The sequence below is a fragment of the Tachysurus fulvidraco genome, chromosome 3, assembly GCF_022655615.1.
Source record: "Tachysurus fulvidraco isolate hzauxx_2018 chromosome 3, HZAU_PFXX_2.0, whole genome shotgun sequence".
NCBI lineage: Eukaryota > Metazoa > Chordata > Actinopteri > Siluriformes > Bagridae > Tachysurus > Tachysurus fulvidraco.
In genome coordinates, this window is record NC_062520.1 from 26,003,392 (window position 1) to 26,021,159 (window position 17,768).

The 17,768-nt window shown below is 42.4% G+C and overlaps 1 protein-coding gene across 1 annotated transcript; it reads left to right on the forward strand.

Moving 5' to 3' along the window:
- Positions 1–3,915: 3,915 nt before the first annotated feature.
- efna1b (ephrin-A1b) lies at positions 3,916–14,292 on the forward strand. Its single transcript, XM_027153245.2, has 5 exons — positions 3,916–4,182; positions 12,390–12,685; positions 13,059–13,124; positions 13,302–13,412; positions 13,538–14,292. The coding sequence occupies exons 1-5, from the start codon at positions 4,091–4,093 to the stop codon at positions 13,654–13,656; spliced, it is 684 nt and encodes a 227-aa protein (XP_027009046.1). The 5' UTR covers positions 3,916–4,090; the 3' UTR covers positions 13,657–14,292.
- Positions 14,293–17,768: the final 3,476 nt, after the last annotated feature.

The window sequence follows — 17,768 nt, forward strand, 5'->3', positions numbered from 1 at the left end:
ATCGAAGTCACTTGTAGTGAAGAGATGATGTGTGTGAATTTGCTGTAAAATCTGTGAATCTATACCGCCCTTATGGCAGGAAGACAGAGTTTTTGCCCGTCTTTTTAAAGTCTTGCTGAATATTTAACATAACTTCATTGCTGCATCTGCTGGGTAATGGCTCACCAGAACATTAAAACACCGAAACTATTATCTTTCCAGCTCAGGGAGCTTTTGTGATTGCCCCATTTTCTCTTCCATATTGCTTGACTCTCCATTACTCCTCAATCTGTTCTCACAATGGCTGTTTTATGCGTCGTGTAAGTTTAGAACAACAGTAAGGACGCTGGTGAGGAATGCTGTAGTAACATTAGCATGGCTTTGGGGAGTTTTGCGTCACTGTGGATGTGAGGCTTCCGGGCTGAATGCAGAGCCATTAACACCCCAATTCTTTAGTAACTCAGCGGCCCATTATCTGAAAATTGACCTGTTCAGCTACTGCTGATGGAGCTGGACAACTGTCCATTCACATTCATACACATACACACACATACACACACAAGCATATACAGACTCACAGTCATTAGTGGACAGCATGCTGCACAAATGTTACATCCACCCACACAGTTCTGTAGAGAACAAAGACAGAACAGTGTGAGACAGTGCAAAAAAGTGTGGAAGAACAAACATGACTATGCAAAATTTTGGAACTGGAAAGAGGACACGAAGGCAGAGATCTTCTTGGTTTTTATTCTGCTTTTAAATAAAGATTAAAAATCACCTGCAACACGTTTTTTTCCAACTAATACATGAGTACAGCTATTATAGAAAATAATTACATATGTCTTCACTAATACAAGTTGAAAAGAGGAATCCCATGCCTGCAATTTTGCCAATTTAAGCAATTTTCTACAAATAAACACACACACACATAAAAAAACACAAGCAGCATCACAAATCTACAAAATAACTCTAATTCTAATTCACCTGAATTATTGTCTTTTCCTAAATAATAAGTCTCAAAACAAGGATGTCTTCTAAGGCTGGATACATAAATCACACTGACACATTGGTGTCTACTTATTCAGTTAAATTTTTTTTTTAAACTGTCACAAAGAGATTCTACAGAAATCTCAGTGTACTGTAGATTAGGAGCCCTACAGAGCAAGCCAGAGATAACAGTGGCAAAGAAAATCTCCCTAAGTTGACCTGAGGAGGAAGCATTGACATTGACAGCTGTACTATAATGTTAAATGTTACTAAGTGTGTTGGAAGTATGTGCATATTGTTTATCTGAACAATGGATTGTTCTCTTTGTTGTGGTCGGGGAATCGTTTCCGCTCCCTGAAGGCAGAATGAGGAGGAGCTTCTTCCTGCCGGCCGTTCGGCCCCTCAGTCAGGACAACACGTAGGACTACAGCTTGGACTTATGTGTTGCAGATGTTGCACAAAGAATTGTGATCTTAATTTAGATAGTAAAATTTTCTAAACATGACGAGGGAAAGAGCAGAGGATCAGCTAAATGGTTATCATTTTTGCCTGGAACTTCCAAGGTTGAAAGTTTGATTCATGCCTTCACCAGTGTGCATGATCTCTGTGTGATTTATGGGTTTTCTTTAGGTACTCTGGTTTCCTCCCCAGTCTAAAGACATGTTGCAGGCTGATTGACATTTCTAAATTGATCACAGTGTGTGTATGTGCGTGTGTATGCCCTGTGATAGGTTGGAACCAATTCCTTATTGTAAACAGGGCTTGAGCCCCATCTCCCCTGGGATAGACTCCAGGTTCCCTGTGAGCCTGTGTAGGATAAACGATACAGAAAGTACATTGATTTTCGATATATTACTTCTTCCCCTATATAGAAGTAAACGCTGATTTACATTTGATTCTATTTTTATTCCACAGACAATAAAGCATTTCACTCCATGCCTTACTGTGTATGGTTGTGTATGTGGTCAATAAAAGTACATACTAACCTTAACCTGCCCAAATGAAAATGTTCCTTGTACATCTTGTACTTGGTAAGAGATAAACAGAATAGAGATTCTTATCCAAAACAAGTAAATTTTTCACACTGAATTCAATGAGAACATTTATAACTCCAGCACAGAAGTACTAACAGATGAGCGAATTGAGGGAAGTGGAAAGAGACAGGAACGAAAGGGATTTCAGGGCCTCGCAAGGCGAATGTGAGATTCACAGCGTTCAGAGCCAGAGGCCTGCTGAGGCCTGATCTGTTCATGAACATTTGGCCAGTATTTTTTTTTCACCACCCACACTAGTGAATCTCTAACACTAGCCTCTAGTCTGCTCTGTATGAGCATGAGCAGGACAAACAAAAACGGCAGTGGAGGGCTGTGCATTTTAGGACTGCAGGCTGAGAATCAGATTGAAAATATTCTAGACCAGTGTGTAGACATCACATAGCTGTTACAGAACCACTTTTTACTAACTTGATGATGGTTGTCCAGTACAATTGTGTAGTTGGTCGGGTGTTTGTAATGATTGGGAATTTCTTATTTCTTAAAACCAAATCTAATATCTAAAATTCATGCTCAATCCATTATAACTACTACTTATATCTACTACATTATAACTACTACTTATATCTACTTGTCTGCCTCTTATCTATAACTACAGACCAAACGAAACAGATTGCGGCTCTTCGAAATGAATCATTGGCCTAATTTCTGAAGTTTACTTTTTTTGCTTAGAATACAGAGATGTCAAATCACATTGTGGTTACAGACACAAGGTAGAAATAAACCTGTTATGTTCTTATTTAGTTAATTAAAACAAATTACCGAGCAGTTTGCCATGAATCCCGAAGGTCCAAATTTGAATGTATACGTGATAAATAATGTTATTCACAATCTTCTTCTTCTTGCTTGAAAAACAGATCAGAATTGTTTATTAAAAAGCTGGTAAAAATATACAAATGAAAAAAAATAGAAGAATATATTAGGAAATAATTTTTTTGTCTTTAAACTCTGAGACTTGTGAAGCTAGAAGTCAAAACACACGCAGAGAGAGAGAGAGAGAGAGAGAGAGAGAGAGAGAGAGAGAGAGAGAGAGAGAGAGAGACCCCATACTAGGTTCAGATCTTTACATTAAGAGAAAATGATGCATTACTGAGACAAACACATGGTTAAACTAACCTGAACTTAATCCTGACTAATAACCCTGGAGGCTCAGGCTCAGGCAGCACGAGACTTGTGTGTGCCTGCCCCGGCCTCGGCCTCGAGTGAAGAAAACAGCCAAACATACACTTTACTCTCTCCTGTTTCCAATTCTGTACTCAAATGTTTGGGGCTAATGAGGGGGTTGGGTGTCTCCATGTTGCCTCAAGGCTGGCTAAGCTCCCAAATTGGGTTAAGAACACCAGGAGCCGCTGGATGAGTGGGATGAAAAAAGGAAGAGCCCTGGTGACTCTATAGGGGAGGCCATGATAGCCTTATATCACACACAGAGAAGGATTGCTGGGATTATGCAGTTTGACTGACACTCAGGAAAAAAGCCTGTTTTTGTTGTCATAATATTTTATGAGCTCTTACTCGACATTCAACATGAAGGCTTCTTCATCAAACGGAATAACTTGGTTTTCTTGGACTACTGCCATTTAGGTCAGACTGGAATTCTGACAAAAATCAGAAATACTCTTACACACACTGGATTATATTACAAAAGGTTTTGTTGACTCGTGTAGGATCTCGTCTATTTGAAATATAGACGTATTATATATACATATCTGTTTTGAAACATTTATTTGAACATTAACATTGCTTGCCTCAAGAGTACCCATTTAATCATTTAACTGAGAGCAAACTAAGAAGAAAGAGGAAAAAACAACAACACTACACGTGGGCGTGACCAGAATATACTCCATCCTTCTGATTGGTCGATCTATTTAAGGAGGCGTGATCCTTTATTAAAACTGGCAGCACGCGGCGCTCAGTGTTTATTCTCTCGTGCGCATGTTTACTGGTTGTTATTGCATTTTTGCTGAACTCTTTTACAGACAAGCGGACGCTCGCGTTTTCTTTACAAAGACTGTCATCTTGCTTTCGTCTGTTTTTACTTTTCCTTTTTAAGACCAAGTTCGTTAAGAAGGATGGATTTTCTGTGGTTGTTGTGCGTGCTGCTGTGCGCCTGGTGCGTCTCTACGGAGCGCCACAGCGTTTACTGGAACAGCACCAACTCAAAGTGAGTAGTTTATCCTCTGTTATCAAGCTTTAGGGTTATTTTTCAGTCTACACAAAGGTGCACACTCGGACTGTAGGTGCGCTTGATTTTATGCACGTGTAATAGTGCGTATTAGTGTAAAACCTGGAAAGAACAGGATCAGCGCGCGCGCTATAAACAATGCACAAGGGATGCCACTTTTTGCATGCTTTAATACAGACAGAGCGCGTGATATTTATGTCCTATAATATAATATGTAAGCGTGTGTGTGTGTGTGTGTGTGTGTGTGTGTGTGTGTGTGTGTGTGTGTGTGTGTGTGGGTGGATGTGGATGTACGCGCGCTCCTGAGTGAAACCATTTGGCTCATAAGGTTCTGGATTTCTATCTGGTTCTAAGCTTTAAAATAACACACTAACAGGACTGTAATTACATCAGACCCATTCAACCCCCCACTCTAAAGCATGAACACAAACAAGTAGACTAATCGGATTAAATACAAATGCATACTGCTGAAGGATTCTGCCAAACACACACACACACACACACACACACACACACACACACACACACACACACACACACACACACACATGTCCAGAGCAATAAATAGACCACCATAAGCATAAACTAGACAGTAGGTATGTCTTTAGTAAGCTACTAATTTTAAGGGAAGTCTTACGTTACAGTGTGTTACCAGGGGCAAGAAGACCTGCCAGGGCAATTAAAATGTGTATGAAGCTCAAATCTGCACTGCACATTTCCCCCAAGGTTAAATTAACCTTTACTTTTTGTTCGTACTTGTCCATCTGGAATTACGTAAACACGGCAGGCATTAATTCAACATAGTCGATTTTAGCTTTGTGTGTTTGTGTGGAGAAACAGGCTTTAAAGTACTTTGTGTAATTGATTGTGTTCTCATTTCACTCTCCATAGAAAGGTTGAAATGACAAACAGGCACTTTACAGGGATCAATAAGAGACAGGGCGTTTAGGGTGATAGTATTGAGCTTTTAAACAAAACCTGCAGACAGAATAGTGGAATTTTATAGCCTTTTAGTGTCAGGTAGTGTTAAGTCTTAACAGAGAAAACGTCTTGCAGTTCAGTGAGACGCAGTCACACGTTTCATCATAAACAGGCTTTATGGTTTCTGGTGTACTTTCACCTAAACCCTTAAAGATGTTTGCTGATAAAGAGGAATCAAGTGTCCCAGCTGGTTTCTCAGAACAACCTCAATAGTCCTGCTTTGTCATAAACAAACTAGTGACTCCTAAACGTCAACATTTCACCCGGAGGTTGTTGGAATGTTTTTTTTGGGGTGGTGTTGCAAGCTAGTCTCAGGGTGCGCTGTTAGTCCGTCACATGTTCTGTAGTGCGTCAGCGTTAATGGGGTTGCGTAACTTTCGACTACCTGTTACTGCTCACGGTCTGACTCACCATCAGTCAGCACGATGAGTAGAGAGAGTGTGAGCACAACAACTGGGTGAGGTAGAAAGGGAGGGAGAGGAGGAGAGAGGATGAGTGTGATCGAAGCCCAACACTTTCCTGACCGGATGGTTGTGTGGAGAACAGAGAAGTCAGCATCATAGGGATGCTGAGAATTAGAGGTACAGGATTTGAATGAGGGATGAGTCATAACGGAGACGGGGATATAAAATATAGGGCAGCAGCTTATCTGTGGTCCAGTTTTTCTTCCCGTTATACTCCCTAGACGGAAAACACGCACGTTAAATGGGGAAAAGAAATACAAATAACACCCGGCAAACTCTTTTGACCAATACTAAATTTAGGCAGACTTAAAATACACTCCAAAGTCGTAGGCGCACAAGCTGTCCATCCTCCTTGTAAACAGCACACAAGACACTTCTAATGAATGCCATAATCTGGTAGGCGACTCTGTATTTGTTCAGCGGTTTGTTTTTTCTTCTTCCAAAAGCCTTTCAGAACTCGCCCTCGCTGGAAGGGAGGGAAAGCAGTGTTGCTTCATCAATTACATTTAATCTTCTCTTTTCACTTGCGTTTCCTGCTTATTTCCATGTAAATGTTCTGCTAATGCAGCCACAGATGAGTGTTTCTGTGAATTCCCCGATGCAGTGATGAATCACAGCATAAGGCTCAATTGATCGATTGGTTAGTGGGTTCGTCCCTAATGGATGGACCTAGTGGACTGACAGCCTAATCATGTGTGATCCGGGAACCTGCCAGAGTCATACATACACACACACACACACACGTGCGCGCTCAGGCATGAAACACACTGGCTGCTCCTGGATGTGTGTGTTTGTGTGTGTGGCGTGCGTGCAGCTGTTTATGAAGGAGTGTGGACGGTAATGATTTAATCCCTCGCGTGCATCTTTAGAAAGTTACCTCTCTGGTTTGGCGTGTGTTTGCGCGTGGTGACAGGCCTGTCAGGTCTGATGAATCTACACCCCTGTCTGGGTTCCGTGAACTTGTTTGCGAGTGTCTGTTCAAGCAGCGATGGCGTGCCTCAGCTTGCAGTGTGTATATGTGTTTGTGTGCTAAATGGGGAAAACATAATGAAGTTAGCAACAGCTGGGGTAAAAGTCACTAGGTCAATACAAGGTGTCCCCCCCCCTTTCTTTTCTTACATGTAAGTTAATCAATATTTCATTGACAAGGAGGAGGATGGGGGTTTATCGAATGCCATCTGATATAGGGGTCACACACAGGTTTCACACAAACACACACACACACACACACACACGGAATGTCTGATTTGGGTATATTTAGTAAGTGTAGAGCACTGGCAGCAGATGCACTGCTATACTTGACCATCAGCTGTTCACTCTGGACATTTCCCTCTCTCTTTTTATTTCTCTCTCTCTCACTCTCCCCACTTCTCTTACCCAGTACCTGTTCGTTCCACTCTCCATCTCCACTCCCTCACTTGCTGTCTCCCTCCATCCCTCAGATGCAATCACCTCCCTTTCAGTAAATCAACACACAGCCAAAACCTAAACCTCCTGTGTGCTATGTGGAGCACCATTTTATTGAGGCACTCATGTCGTTTTTATCAAGGTCTCTCGTTTCATTTTATTGACTCTCTCTCTCTCTCTCTCTCTTTTTTGGTATTACTCCAGCGGTGTTGAGAAACGTGAGCTGAAGGCATCGACTGTCCCACAAAAGTCACTTTGAAGTCGCCGTTTAAATGCCCGGCTAAAGTAAACCTTTTCGTCTTGTTCTGAACAGCATTGCTAATCTTTTGCCAGCCTTCCCCCAATGGCTCAGCTTTTTAATCACGCACAGATATGGGCACAGCTGTATGCACACGCAGGGCTGTAATCTGCCGTAAGGCCAGAGTTCAGGCTCGGATTACGGGCACGGGTTTGTAATCTGCCCAGACGACAGCATTGACACCAAAATCATCGCCTGGAATCTAAAATCCCATCCTAGTCTCGTGTGCACAATGAAATCGTCAAAGCAATCAGCAGTCCCGACCTTTGATATATGACGTCACCACATATTAGAGCATCTAATACAGTAATGACTGAGTAATTCCTGCAAAGCAGGTTCACACTCGGCAGATATCTGATCTGAGGTTGTTTTTCACCCCATTCTGTTCCCTCCGTATATTTTCCTTACTTTCAGCCCCCACGCCCCACCTCTCCGCCTTATCTCCATCCCAGATTTCCTCCTTTGCTTCTGATTTCTTCTGCCTTATGTCCCTGTTCTCACAGTCGCTCCTCTGTTCTTTTCCTGTGCTTCATATTCCCCCCCCCCCTGTCTGTAGTGTTTTTCTACACCATCTCCGTTCTCGGTCTCCCACGCTGATTAGTGTTTGGATTCTCACCACACCAAAGAGTCAGCGTTTTCCTGTCACCGCTTTTGTAGTACTCTGAAAGGTATTGTTCTGGTAGTGTACACACTGTTTGCGATCTGGTGCACTACAACTTGTCGTAGCGTAGCGTGCATGATGTGGCAGCGCTTGTTTACACACGAGGCCCGGGTGTTTTAATTAGCGTCTGCGTCTGGATTACTTTTCACCCCGTCTCGGTGGCACGGCCAGCTCTCTGTTGCCACCTAGGGAGCGTTCCAAGCGGATTACTATCATAAGTCTTAATTGTTTTAACCCGGACACGGAATGAATAATGACCATATCCTATTAACAGTATAGCGCCGGGTGACTTTATGCCCATCTCGAAACGAGGCTACGGATTTACAGGATGTCCCACTTGCTAGCAATTAGCATCCATTTAAAAGTGAAAGACAAGAGGATGTTAAAAAAGAAGAACAAGAGAAAAAGGGAAGAAGACCTAGGGGGGGATGGGTCAAGGGGTGGAGGGGTCAGACAGAAAGAAAGGGGCGATTTGCTTCAAAATTAGTCCCAGTGAAGAGGTTTATTATGTGATCTTAAAGAGAAAAGGGAGAAAGACTGAAGCAGATGGGGATGGGCCGAGGACGGAGAAAGAAAAGATGGACAAAGAGGGGGAGGAGAGACCGGGACAGTGACTGATGGGCTGGAATCGGGAGGCCACGCAAAAGGGCAAGCCGTCTCCAATGAGTTTTTAAAGAAGTGGCTACTGAAATTGTTTAGTAGGGATAAAAAGTCACATTGTTGAGTTGATTTTACTGTCTAGCGCACACACACACACACACACACACACACACACACACACACACACACACACACACACACACTTTCACTCTCTCTCTCTCTCTCTCTCTCTGTTTAAGGGGTTGCATTAGAGAAGCTAGTAAACAGCGGATATGAGATCCGTGGGCTAGATGTAATAATTCCACTTGGGAATGCCTGATTTGCCGTTTAGCATTCCGGCCTGGTCCTCTGTGGCCGGACTAATTACTGCCATGATCGATCGAGAGAGAATCATCTGCTCATTAGCATCAGGCTCGGGCAACACCGCAGAAAATCCTCACCGTACTCAAAGACGTTTCGTACGCATACGGCTCTTCAGTCACCCTAACACAGACCCTGTTGAATAACCAATAACCATTTCAAAACGTTACAGAAACAGGAAACGCATCACTCCGACAAACGACTAACAGCGGTTCTAATACAACCGCTTGTGTGATGACATTTCTTATCATGTTATCAGTAAGATGTTGCAACATTTATTATTTTCGGTAAAACTAAATTTCCCCCAAAAATTCCACTAGTAATAGAGATGCTTACAGGGAGAAAGGGTGTGTGTGTATGTGGGTGTAGATAGACTGGTTTTATTACCCAGCAGTCTAAGAACAAAGCTCCAAAATAGAAGTAAAATGCTTGTCATGGCATGCAGTCACCCCACCTCTTTTTACCCCAGTAAGGTTTTTTTCAGAAACTGAGCACACAGGTGTGCAAGTGTACTGTAGTGTGTGTGTCTGTGTGTGTGTGCGTGCGTGCTGACTGCTATAACTGTGCAGTTGGCGTGGAGGGCATGTGTTCAGTGCTGACTGTCTGAACATATTGTGTAACGTGTGTGTGTGTGTGTCGTGCTGACTCTGACAGTGTGTGTGAAACGTCTGACCCTGCACTCTGACTCTGCTGACCTGCTTTGACAGCTCGGCAGCTTGAGACATTCCAGAGGGAGAAAGAAAGATGGTTCGGGCCGAACGCTGAACCTGCATCTTGTACAATTTAGAGACATGGTCTTGATTCTCTCTTTCGCTCTCTCTCTCTCTCTCTCGCTCGCTCGCTCGCTCTCACACACACACACTCCCAGAAATGCAGACACACACATAACATATGGCAGACAGAGCTCTTGGACAGTATGAAGGTCTCTAATCTTAGCACCTTAAGCACCCCGTAGAGACACACACACATTCTCACACACACACACACATTCAGAAATTCAGTGTGCACTGAGCCTGAGGCCCTACAGCTGCACAGACTCCTAGAGACAGAGAGTTAATAGAGGGAACAGAGAGAAGATAGATGAGGGAACCCGAGCGAAGCAGCTTGATCTTCAGCTGATTTCACAGTAACATCTCCCTGCACTCGTTCCTCACCACCTCACTGCTCTGACTCTCACACTGGAACCAGAGCAAGAGGCCAAGTGGGTGAAGAGAGAAAAAACAACAACAACAGCACGGCATGCTTGTGTGATTTTGGATCAAGGCGGGTATCTCACACACTTTATTAGTAATACACATTTACCACATGCTTCACCGAGCACCAGCAGAACCTCCAGCGGGTTACAAGTGCCTCGTTTTTTTTTTTGTTGTTGTTGTTTTTAGAGCACCACGATGCAAGCAGGTCTTAAACAGCTCCTAATCAACTCCACTTCAAAGCAAAGGAGTGGGGGATGAGGGACTGAGGGAAAAACAGAAGGAGGCCGTGTTATCGGTTCAAATGGCCGTGTTATTGTCAACCATTAGAAACACACTATATACAAATATTTACAAATGTGCCAAAGAAGTGACTAAATACAGGACTGGAAGGTATCTTTATCTGTCTATATAAACCTCTGGGTTTCTGATTATATATAAAAAAAAAACCTCCCAAATGGCTTCCTGTCAGCCTGAATGAGCTGGCAAGCTAACTGCTAGTAACACCACACTCACTTTCTCACACACAGCCGTGAGTAAGATTTTCAGTCCTCGAGTCCCCGATTTTCCAGAGACGTTATGTACAAGATCTGTTTTCTTAGTATAGTTGAAAAGTTCTTTCAAAATAGCGAAATGATAACAGAACCCAACACACTGGCAAGTTAGCAAACTTGGGTTTAAACATTAGCGAATTTTGATAGGCAGCTAGACTGTGAGTTCTGTTTTTTTTTTTACTGTTAATTTTCCAGGTTCAGCGTCGTGGTTAAAGCCACAGAGCTGACCGAATGACACGTGATTAAGAGAGTTTCTCGGCTCTGTAAAGCAGAGTAGAGTTCTGCTAAAACTGTGTGGATCAGCAGAACCTGGACTGTTCTCGGACGTCGGCGCAAAACAGGCAGCGCACGTGCTATTTTCCCACACAGCGAAAAGTCTACAGGCTTAGCAGCATACGCACCCCGCCGTTTATGCGTGGCTTTGATTACAAGCTGGGCGAGATGGGCTTTAATCCCAGCAGCAGCCTGTGCTAACAAGATGTGTGTGTGTGTGTTTACCTCATTCTGAATAGAATGTGAGGCTGTTTTGACAGGTCTACTAATACCTATAAACAGAAAAAAAACGGGGGGTGCGAAATGGAGGTGTGTGTGTATGTGTGTGTGGCTGAGGTGCAGGAGCTAGAGTGTCTCAGTCTGAGACAGAACCAAGGGTCCCGACAACAAAATGTTAGAGAAAGTGTGAGAGGGTGAGGGTGGAGAGGACTGCCTTTGCTTTGGTGGCAGCACACACACACACACACACACAAGCTTGCATGTCAGTTATATACTCCTTAAAGTCCTGGGGTTTATAAAATGCAAATCTGCAAGTGAAGTTTACAGCATAGTAACACGGCCTGGTAGCAGCAGCCAATCAGGCGCCTCATTAGACAGCGGGATCTAAACGTTGCCGTGCAACCAGGCCTCATGGTCACCGCAGGAGAGGGGTGCATTTAGGAAAAAAAATTACACACTTACTCAAATCCAAAACTGCAATCACTGTAAATCATTCTTAAGTCTTGCTTTCCCCACAGGATTTGAATCATTTGCCTATGGTGAATGGCATAAATAAAAAAATATGAAAGAGAAAGGACTGGAATTTCAGGGGTTCATTTGGTAAAACAGAGACCACAACAAGGGAAGACAGGAAAACACAGGGAACGACGCCGAAAGAAGGCCATAAACACTCCGAGGGGGACTGCTGGGACAGCAGACGGAGACTGGGCGTCTCCTGAACCGTCTCCGCTTTGATAAACAGAGGATAGATGGCAGGACACGGGTCATGACCAGTAGCGGCATGCACAAAAGTGCAAAGTCGTATAAACATTGCATACTATAGAGACAAAAGAGAGCGCAAGATAACCAATAAGAGAGGGACGTTTGGAGCCAGACGTTCGTGTCAGACACTCGTCTTACCTCGTTATGCGATCTAAATTCTTTACATAACACATGTGACTGAAAACACAAACACTGATAGAGACACAGAGGAGGTAGCAGGTCGTAAAAAAGTTGTTTACGTCCTTTGAAAAAAACCAGTAGGACAAGGTGACGAGTAATAGATAGATGATCTCAAATAGGTGATGTTTGTCAGCCCGTTCTGATTCGGACCGATGTTTGTCTGTTTTGGGCGTGTTATTTTTCACCAATGTCTTTGTCCTGCGAATTCTGCAACAACTATTATTTTCTTTCTAGCTTTCTCCGTGACGATTACACGGTGCACGTGCATATCAACGACTACTTGGACATCATCTGCCCGCACTACAAGCATGGCGAGATCCCGTCCCAGCAGGCCGAGCGCTACGTCCTCTACATGGTGGACTTGGAGGACTACGAGGTGTGCAAGCCGCACTCGTTCGATCAGCTGCGCTGGGAGTGCTCCAGGCCGTTTGCTGTCCACGCGCCCGAGAAGTTCTCTGAAAAGTTTCAACGCTTCACACCTTTCACGCTGGGCAAGGAGTTCCGCCAAGGAGAGAGCTACTACTACATCTGTGAGTGTTACGCAGAATAGCACATTCTAGCATAAGGGATAATACAGACTCTCAGGTAGAGAGCTTTATAAACTAGATTTAGATTTACAAAACACCCAAATGCCAAGCAGCAAATTTAATACTTGCCTTGCCGCTGAATTTATGTCTGAACTTATTTGGCCCAATAAAACGTTTGTCTCTAGTACATAGACCGTATGCATTGTGGGACATCATGTCTGGCTGCTTTATTTATACTTTACATAAACGTGCCCATGAGGCAGCTGTAGGCGAATTTAGGTTTAAAAGTTTCCCTCGTTTTTTTTTTATAGCCGCTAAATATGTACTTTACTGCATTTCTAAACATTTCTATATGTTTTCTGTTTCGTGTCGACAGCCAAGCCTCTGCACCAGCATGGGAGCGACTGCCTGCGGCTAAAGGTCAGCGTCGTCGGACCTCAGGGTAAGCCCCGAACACGTCATTAGCATTCCGAGCAGTAACCGCAGCCCGTTACACTCAACACATGCTTAGCGTGTGCTAGCACCTGAGGCTGGTTATAGAGACACACCTATTTTTAGCTCTTCGATTTAATTACAGCTTTCTTGAACGTTCTGTAACACCGCCGATTGATGTTCTTAGGTTCCAAAAACCACAAGAAGACGACAGAGAAAGAGGAGGCAGCAGAGGGAGGGAAGCATGGACGAACAGGCTTAGGAGGAGCGCACAACCCATCCAACAGGCTTCCGGCAGGTAAGCAAAGTCAATCTGTTATCCGTCCAGCCGCGCCGGTTTCTTTTACAAATTCCGGTGTGAGTTACACAGCTGTGACGTGTATTCATCTCATCACCCCTCACTCTCTTTCCCTCTTGTTTCAGATGACCCGGTTGCTATGATTCCAGTTGTTGAGAGGAGCGTAGGCAGCTCCGCCGTACACGTCACACCAGTCTCCTTCTTCGTCACGTTCCTTTCTGTCTTCCTCCTGCTCTTACACTGAGACGGGACCTTGTGGACATGCTGATGGAGTTTTTCCCGGCGCTGGAACACCGGATCTGAAAGACACTTTTTTTTTTATACTTAGATTTCTTTTTATATGATGTGCGTGCTGGTGTGTAAGATGTTGAGTGGCGTGTTTGTGTTTGTGCGAGTGACTTGAAAGGGATTTGCTACGTACTCTTTGTTTTTAAAGAGGAACATTACCTAACAGATTTTCCCTTTTCAATTTTTTTTCCACTTTACTCTGTATAGTCTGTGTGAAACGCACAGACTGGATGTTTTTCTATAAGCAGCAGCTTATGGACCTGGAATGTGTATTGAATTTGTTTTGATTAGTGTCATATACAGTATATATATTTAACGTTCTCAAAATCTGTGAACCATCAGACTTGCTAGATTTCTCAAATATGTCCTGCTGTTGGTCAGACTTCTGAGGAAACGACTCATGCATGCCATGTATGTGCAACCTGAGATGTAGCTATTGGCTAGTGTTTGGTCAAGTTTACTTTTTTTTTTGCCTCAAAGTCTACAGGGTGGTTTATGTAATGAAGCACTATATAATTTGACAGACACTAAATCTGTTTTACACAAGCAAACTGACATAAATGTACATAAACTCACATGCAGTTGTACCGTGTGTGTGTGTGTGTGTGTGTGTGTGTGTGTGTGTGTGTGTGTGTGTGTGTGTGTGTGTGTGTGTGTGTGTGTGTGTGTGTGTGTGTGTGAGAAGCTGGACTTCTCCAACATAATGCTATGTACAACTGCACACGGACACAAGACAAGCTGTGTTTTCTTTATTTCTGTCAATGTGTATATAATTCTGTAAAAATTGTACATAGAGAGTTATATAATGCATTTGGTAATTATAAAAATGTTCAAATATGTAAAAGAAAATAAAAAAAAAACATTGATATGTAAAAAACAAAACTCAATTGTGTTTTATTCCAGTTGTGTGCCAAGAGTGTGACACACACACACACACACACACACATACGTTGTTGGTTTTTATTTTAAGATTTATTCATGAGGTGTGAGCAAATCCCTTCTTAGCCAAGCCAAATGTCAGCTGTGTGCTCCATCTCCCTCTTTTCCTCTCCTCTATACCTCTTTTTATCCCTCGTTCCTTGGCCCATGACTTCACAGGCGCTATCCAAATACCCGAGTGGGAGCGGGGGAATGAAATAAAGGAGAACAGTGGGGTGGGGGATGGGGGCTGGAGTGTAAACTATCACCAGGGTGTGAGGACGTCACTTTAGTGGATTTTTCTTTGGTGCTTTCTACAACTTTCTCCTGAGAAATGTCAATACTTGTCAGCGCTGGTTTTGTTCTGGCAGCAAGTTTGCCGGCTTGTAGACAATGTTCTATTGAGTTCAGTAAACTTGCTGAAAAGGAAAACGACTCTCATGCAGATGGTACCGGGGTCAGAGAAGAGACAGAAGTTGCACAAGTACAATATGCTCAAGCAATCAGTCTTACTCCATTTATCTGCTTACTTTTTCTGTTCACCCACAAAGTATTCACCCCCTTCTGTTTGCTGGATTGCACCATCAGCTTTAAGAACATTTGTAGAAATAAAATTAAATAAAGGATTTACATGTCCTCAGAATTAGCTGAAAAAGCTGAAAATCTTAAAAACTGTTTAATAAGTCATCGCCCCCTCAGTGTGAATCGGCCTTTTGCAGCAATTACAGATTTGAGTAGTCTCGAATATGTCTTGATGAGTTTTGCACATTCTGATTTATACTTTTTCTTTCTAAGCTCAGTGTATCCTCCAACTCTGCCAAAATTAGTTGGAAAACGTTGGTGGACCACAGATTTTCAGTTGAGTTTAAGTCTGGGGTTACAGATCTTTGTCTGTGCTTTGGCTCATTGTGGTGTTATATGCAGAAAATATACACAGATCTGTTGTAAATAACCCTGATTGTCATTACAGCAGACTCAAGGACTGGGATATTTTATGCAGCAAGTGACCAGTCAGTTCTCAAAGTTGAGGTGTCGGAAGCAAGCAAAATAAGCAAGCGTAAGGATCTGAGTGAAACTGTGATGGCTTCTGTAGACGAGTGAGACAAAGCATCTCGAAAACTGAGATAATAAAACATAAAACACTACGTAAATTGTTTTGAACTGATTCGAGGAACATGACTAAGCTGTTGATTCAATCCGATCGAGAGTTTGTAGGATGTGCTGGACAAACTTGTGTGATCCATGTAGATCCCACCTAGCACCTTACATGATTTAAAGGATCTGATGCTAACATCTTGCTGTCAGATACCACAGCACACCTTCAGAGATCTTGTGAAGTCCAAGCCTTGATGGGTCAGAGCTGTTTTGGTGGAACAAGGAGGATCTACACAAAATTAAGCATGTGGTTCGAATGTCATGGCTGATCAGTGTGTGTTTCACCCTAAATCCAGATGTTTTACTGATTGGAACAGCTACTCTTCAACAATTTGCTCAGTCCATGTTGACTGAGATAGCAGCAATTTCTTCCAGTTCCTCTTAAAGCTAGCCTAAATCATGATGCTACCATTTACATTTTGCAGACACACTTATCCAGAATGACCTACATTTTTAGTTTGTTATATACAAGTGAGCAATTGAGGGTTAAGAGTCTTGTTCAGTGGCACAGCAGTGACACCTTGGTGGACCTGGGATTCAAATTCATGACCTCCTGATCAGAAGTCCATCTTAACCACAAGGCTACGACATCCCTAGGCTACCACCATCATCTTTGATGGTAGAAATGGTGCTAACTGGGTGTTTAGTTTTTTTCCCTGAACCAAATATTATGCTTTGTTTCAGACCAAATGGCTCAATTTTTGTCTGAAAAAGATTTTATATGGGATTTTTTTATATTAGCATTTGTCCTAAGTGGTCTCCTTCTGGCCACTCTATCACAGAGGGCTGTGCATAGGAGATTCCCATTTGCAGTTGTTAGCTCTGAACCATTGTTGTAAGGACTAATGGAAAGAAATTCCCAAATCAGGATGGGCTAAGGTGGTAGCCTGTACCAATAAAATGTGCTTTGGTTATTGGGTATATAACATATCAGGTCAGTTGTGGCTAAAGTGGTTAAGGCTCTGGGTTGTTAATTAAAGGCTCTGAGTTTTAAGCCCCAACACTGCTAAGCTACCACTATTGGGCCCTTGAGCAAGGCCCTTAACCCTATCTGCTCCAGTGTCACAGTATCATCTCTGACCCCAACCTCTAAAGTTCGGATATGCGAAGAAAAGAATTCCGCTGTAATGTATATGGAACAAAATAAAGGCTTCATCCAAACAATATGCAGACTTGTGCAAGCAGGTCCTTGTAAGTTGTTTCTAAAAATCTGTTTTTCACTTTTGTTGGTTACTTTTTCATTAAAGTTACAAAAACCTGTCACTTTAACTGGAGAATGTGTAGAGTTTTTATATTCATGGTATATTTTTCAAGCACATAGGTTACCTAGGATAGACTCCTGTATGCTAACAGCAGTAACAACGAATTAAGACGAGATTTTTAACCACTCTTCTATAACATGTTTTGATCCAGCATTAAAGTAACCAAGCACTCTGTAGCTTCGGTGCATTGAATTATTTACACAAACATTACAATATGCTGCAGCAAACTCGACAACACAAAAGCACTAATTGGAAAGCATGAACAATTATGTAAGGAGCCTGGAGTTGATTATTATCCAAGAACAGTGAATACTAATATATTTTTTGAATATTTTATTTCTGTTACACCATAATTATTTGTGATTTATCTTTTCCTTCTGCCATGCAAATCGAAACTGATCATGATCACAATCATGGTGAAGTAAACAAAATATGGAATTAAAGTAGTTCGAATAATGATGTGTCCTGATATTGTATTCCTGTCACTCGATAATGATTGGGAATGATTAAAAATATCAATCTAATTAGACTTAATTTTGTAGAACATTATTAGAAGTCTTTCTATAATCAATTAAATCACAATTCATCACATTACATCTGCTTTAATGACTGATTTTTTTTTTATCTCTTGAAGTTAATAATACTAAACAAATGCAGTTTGTTATACTGTTTGTAATTACTTTTGAAAATTGTCTGGAAAATATTTCCTTAGCTTATTTTACTTTAAAGAAAA

Bases quoted from the DNA above. Each gene is read 5' to 3' on its own strand.
- efna1b (XM_027153245.2), top strand. From the start codon at position 4,091: ATGGATTTTCTGTGGTTGTTGTGCGTGCTGCTGTGCGCCTGGTGCGTC. The intron at 12,686-13,058 runs GTGAGTGTTACG...TCGTGTCGACAG, and splicing joins AGAGAGCTACTACTACATCT to CCAAGCCTCTGCACCAGCAT. The intron at 13,413-13,537 runs GTAAGCAAAGTC...CTCTTGTTTCAG, and splicing joins ATCCAACAGGCTTCCGGCAG to ATGACCCGGTTGCTATGATT.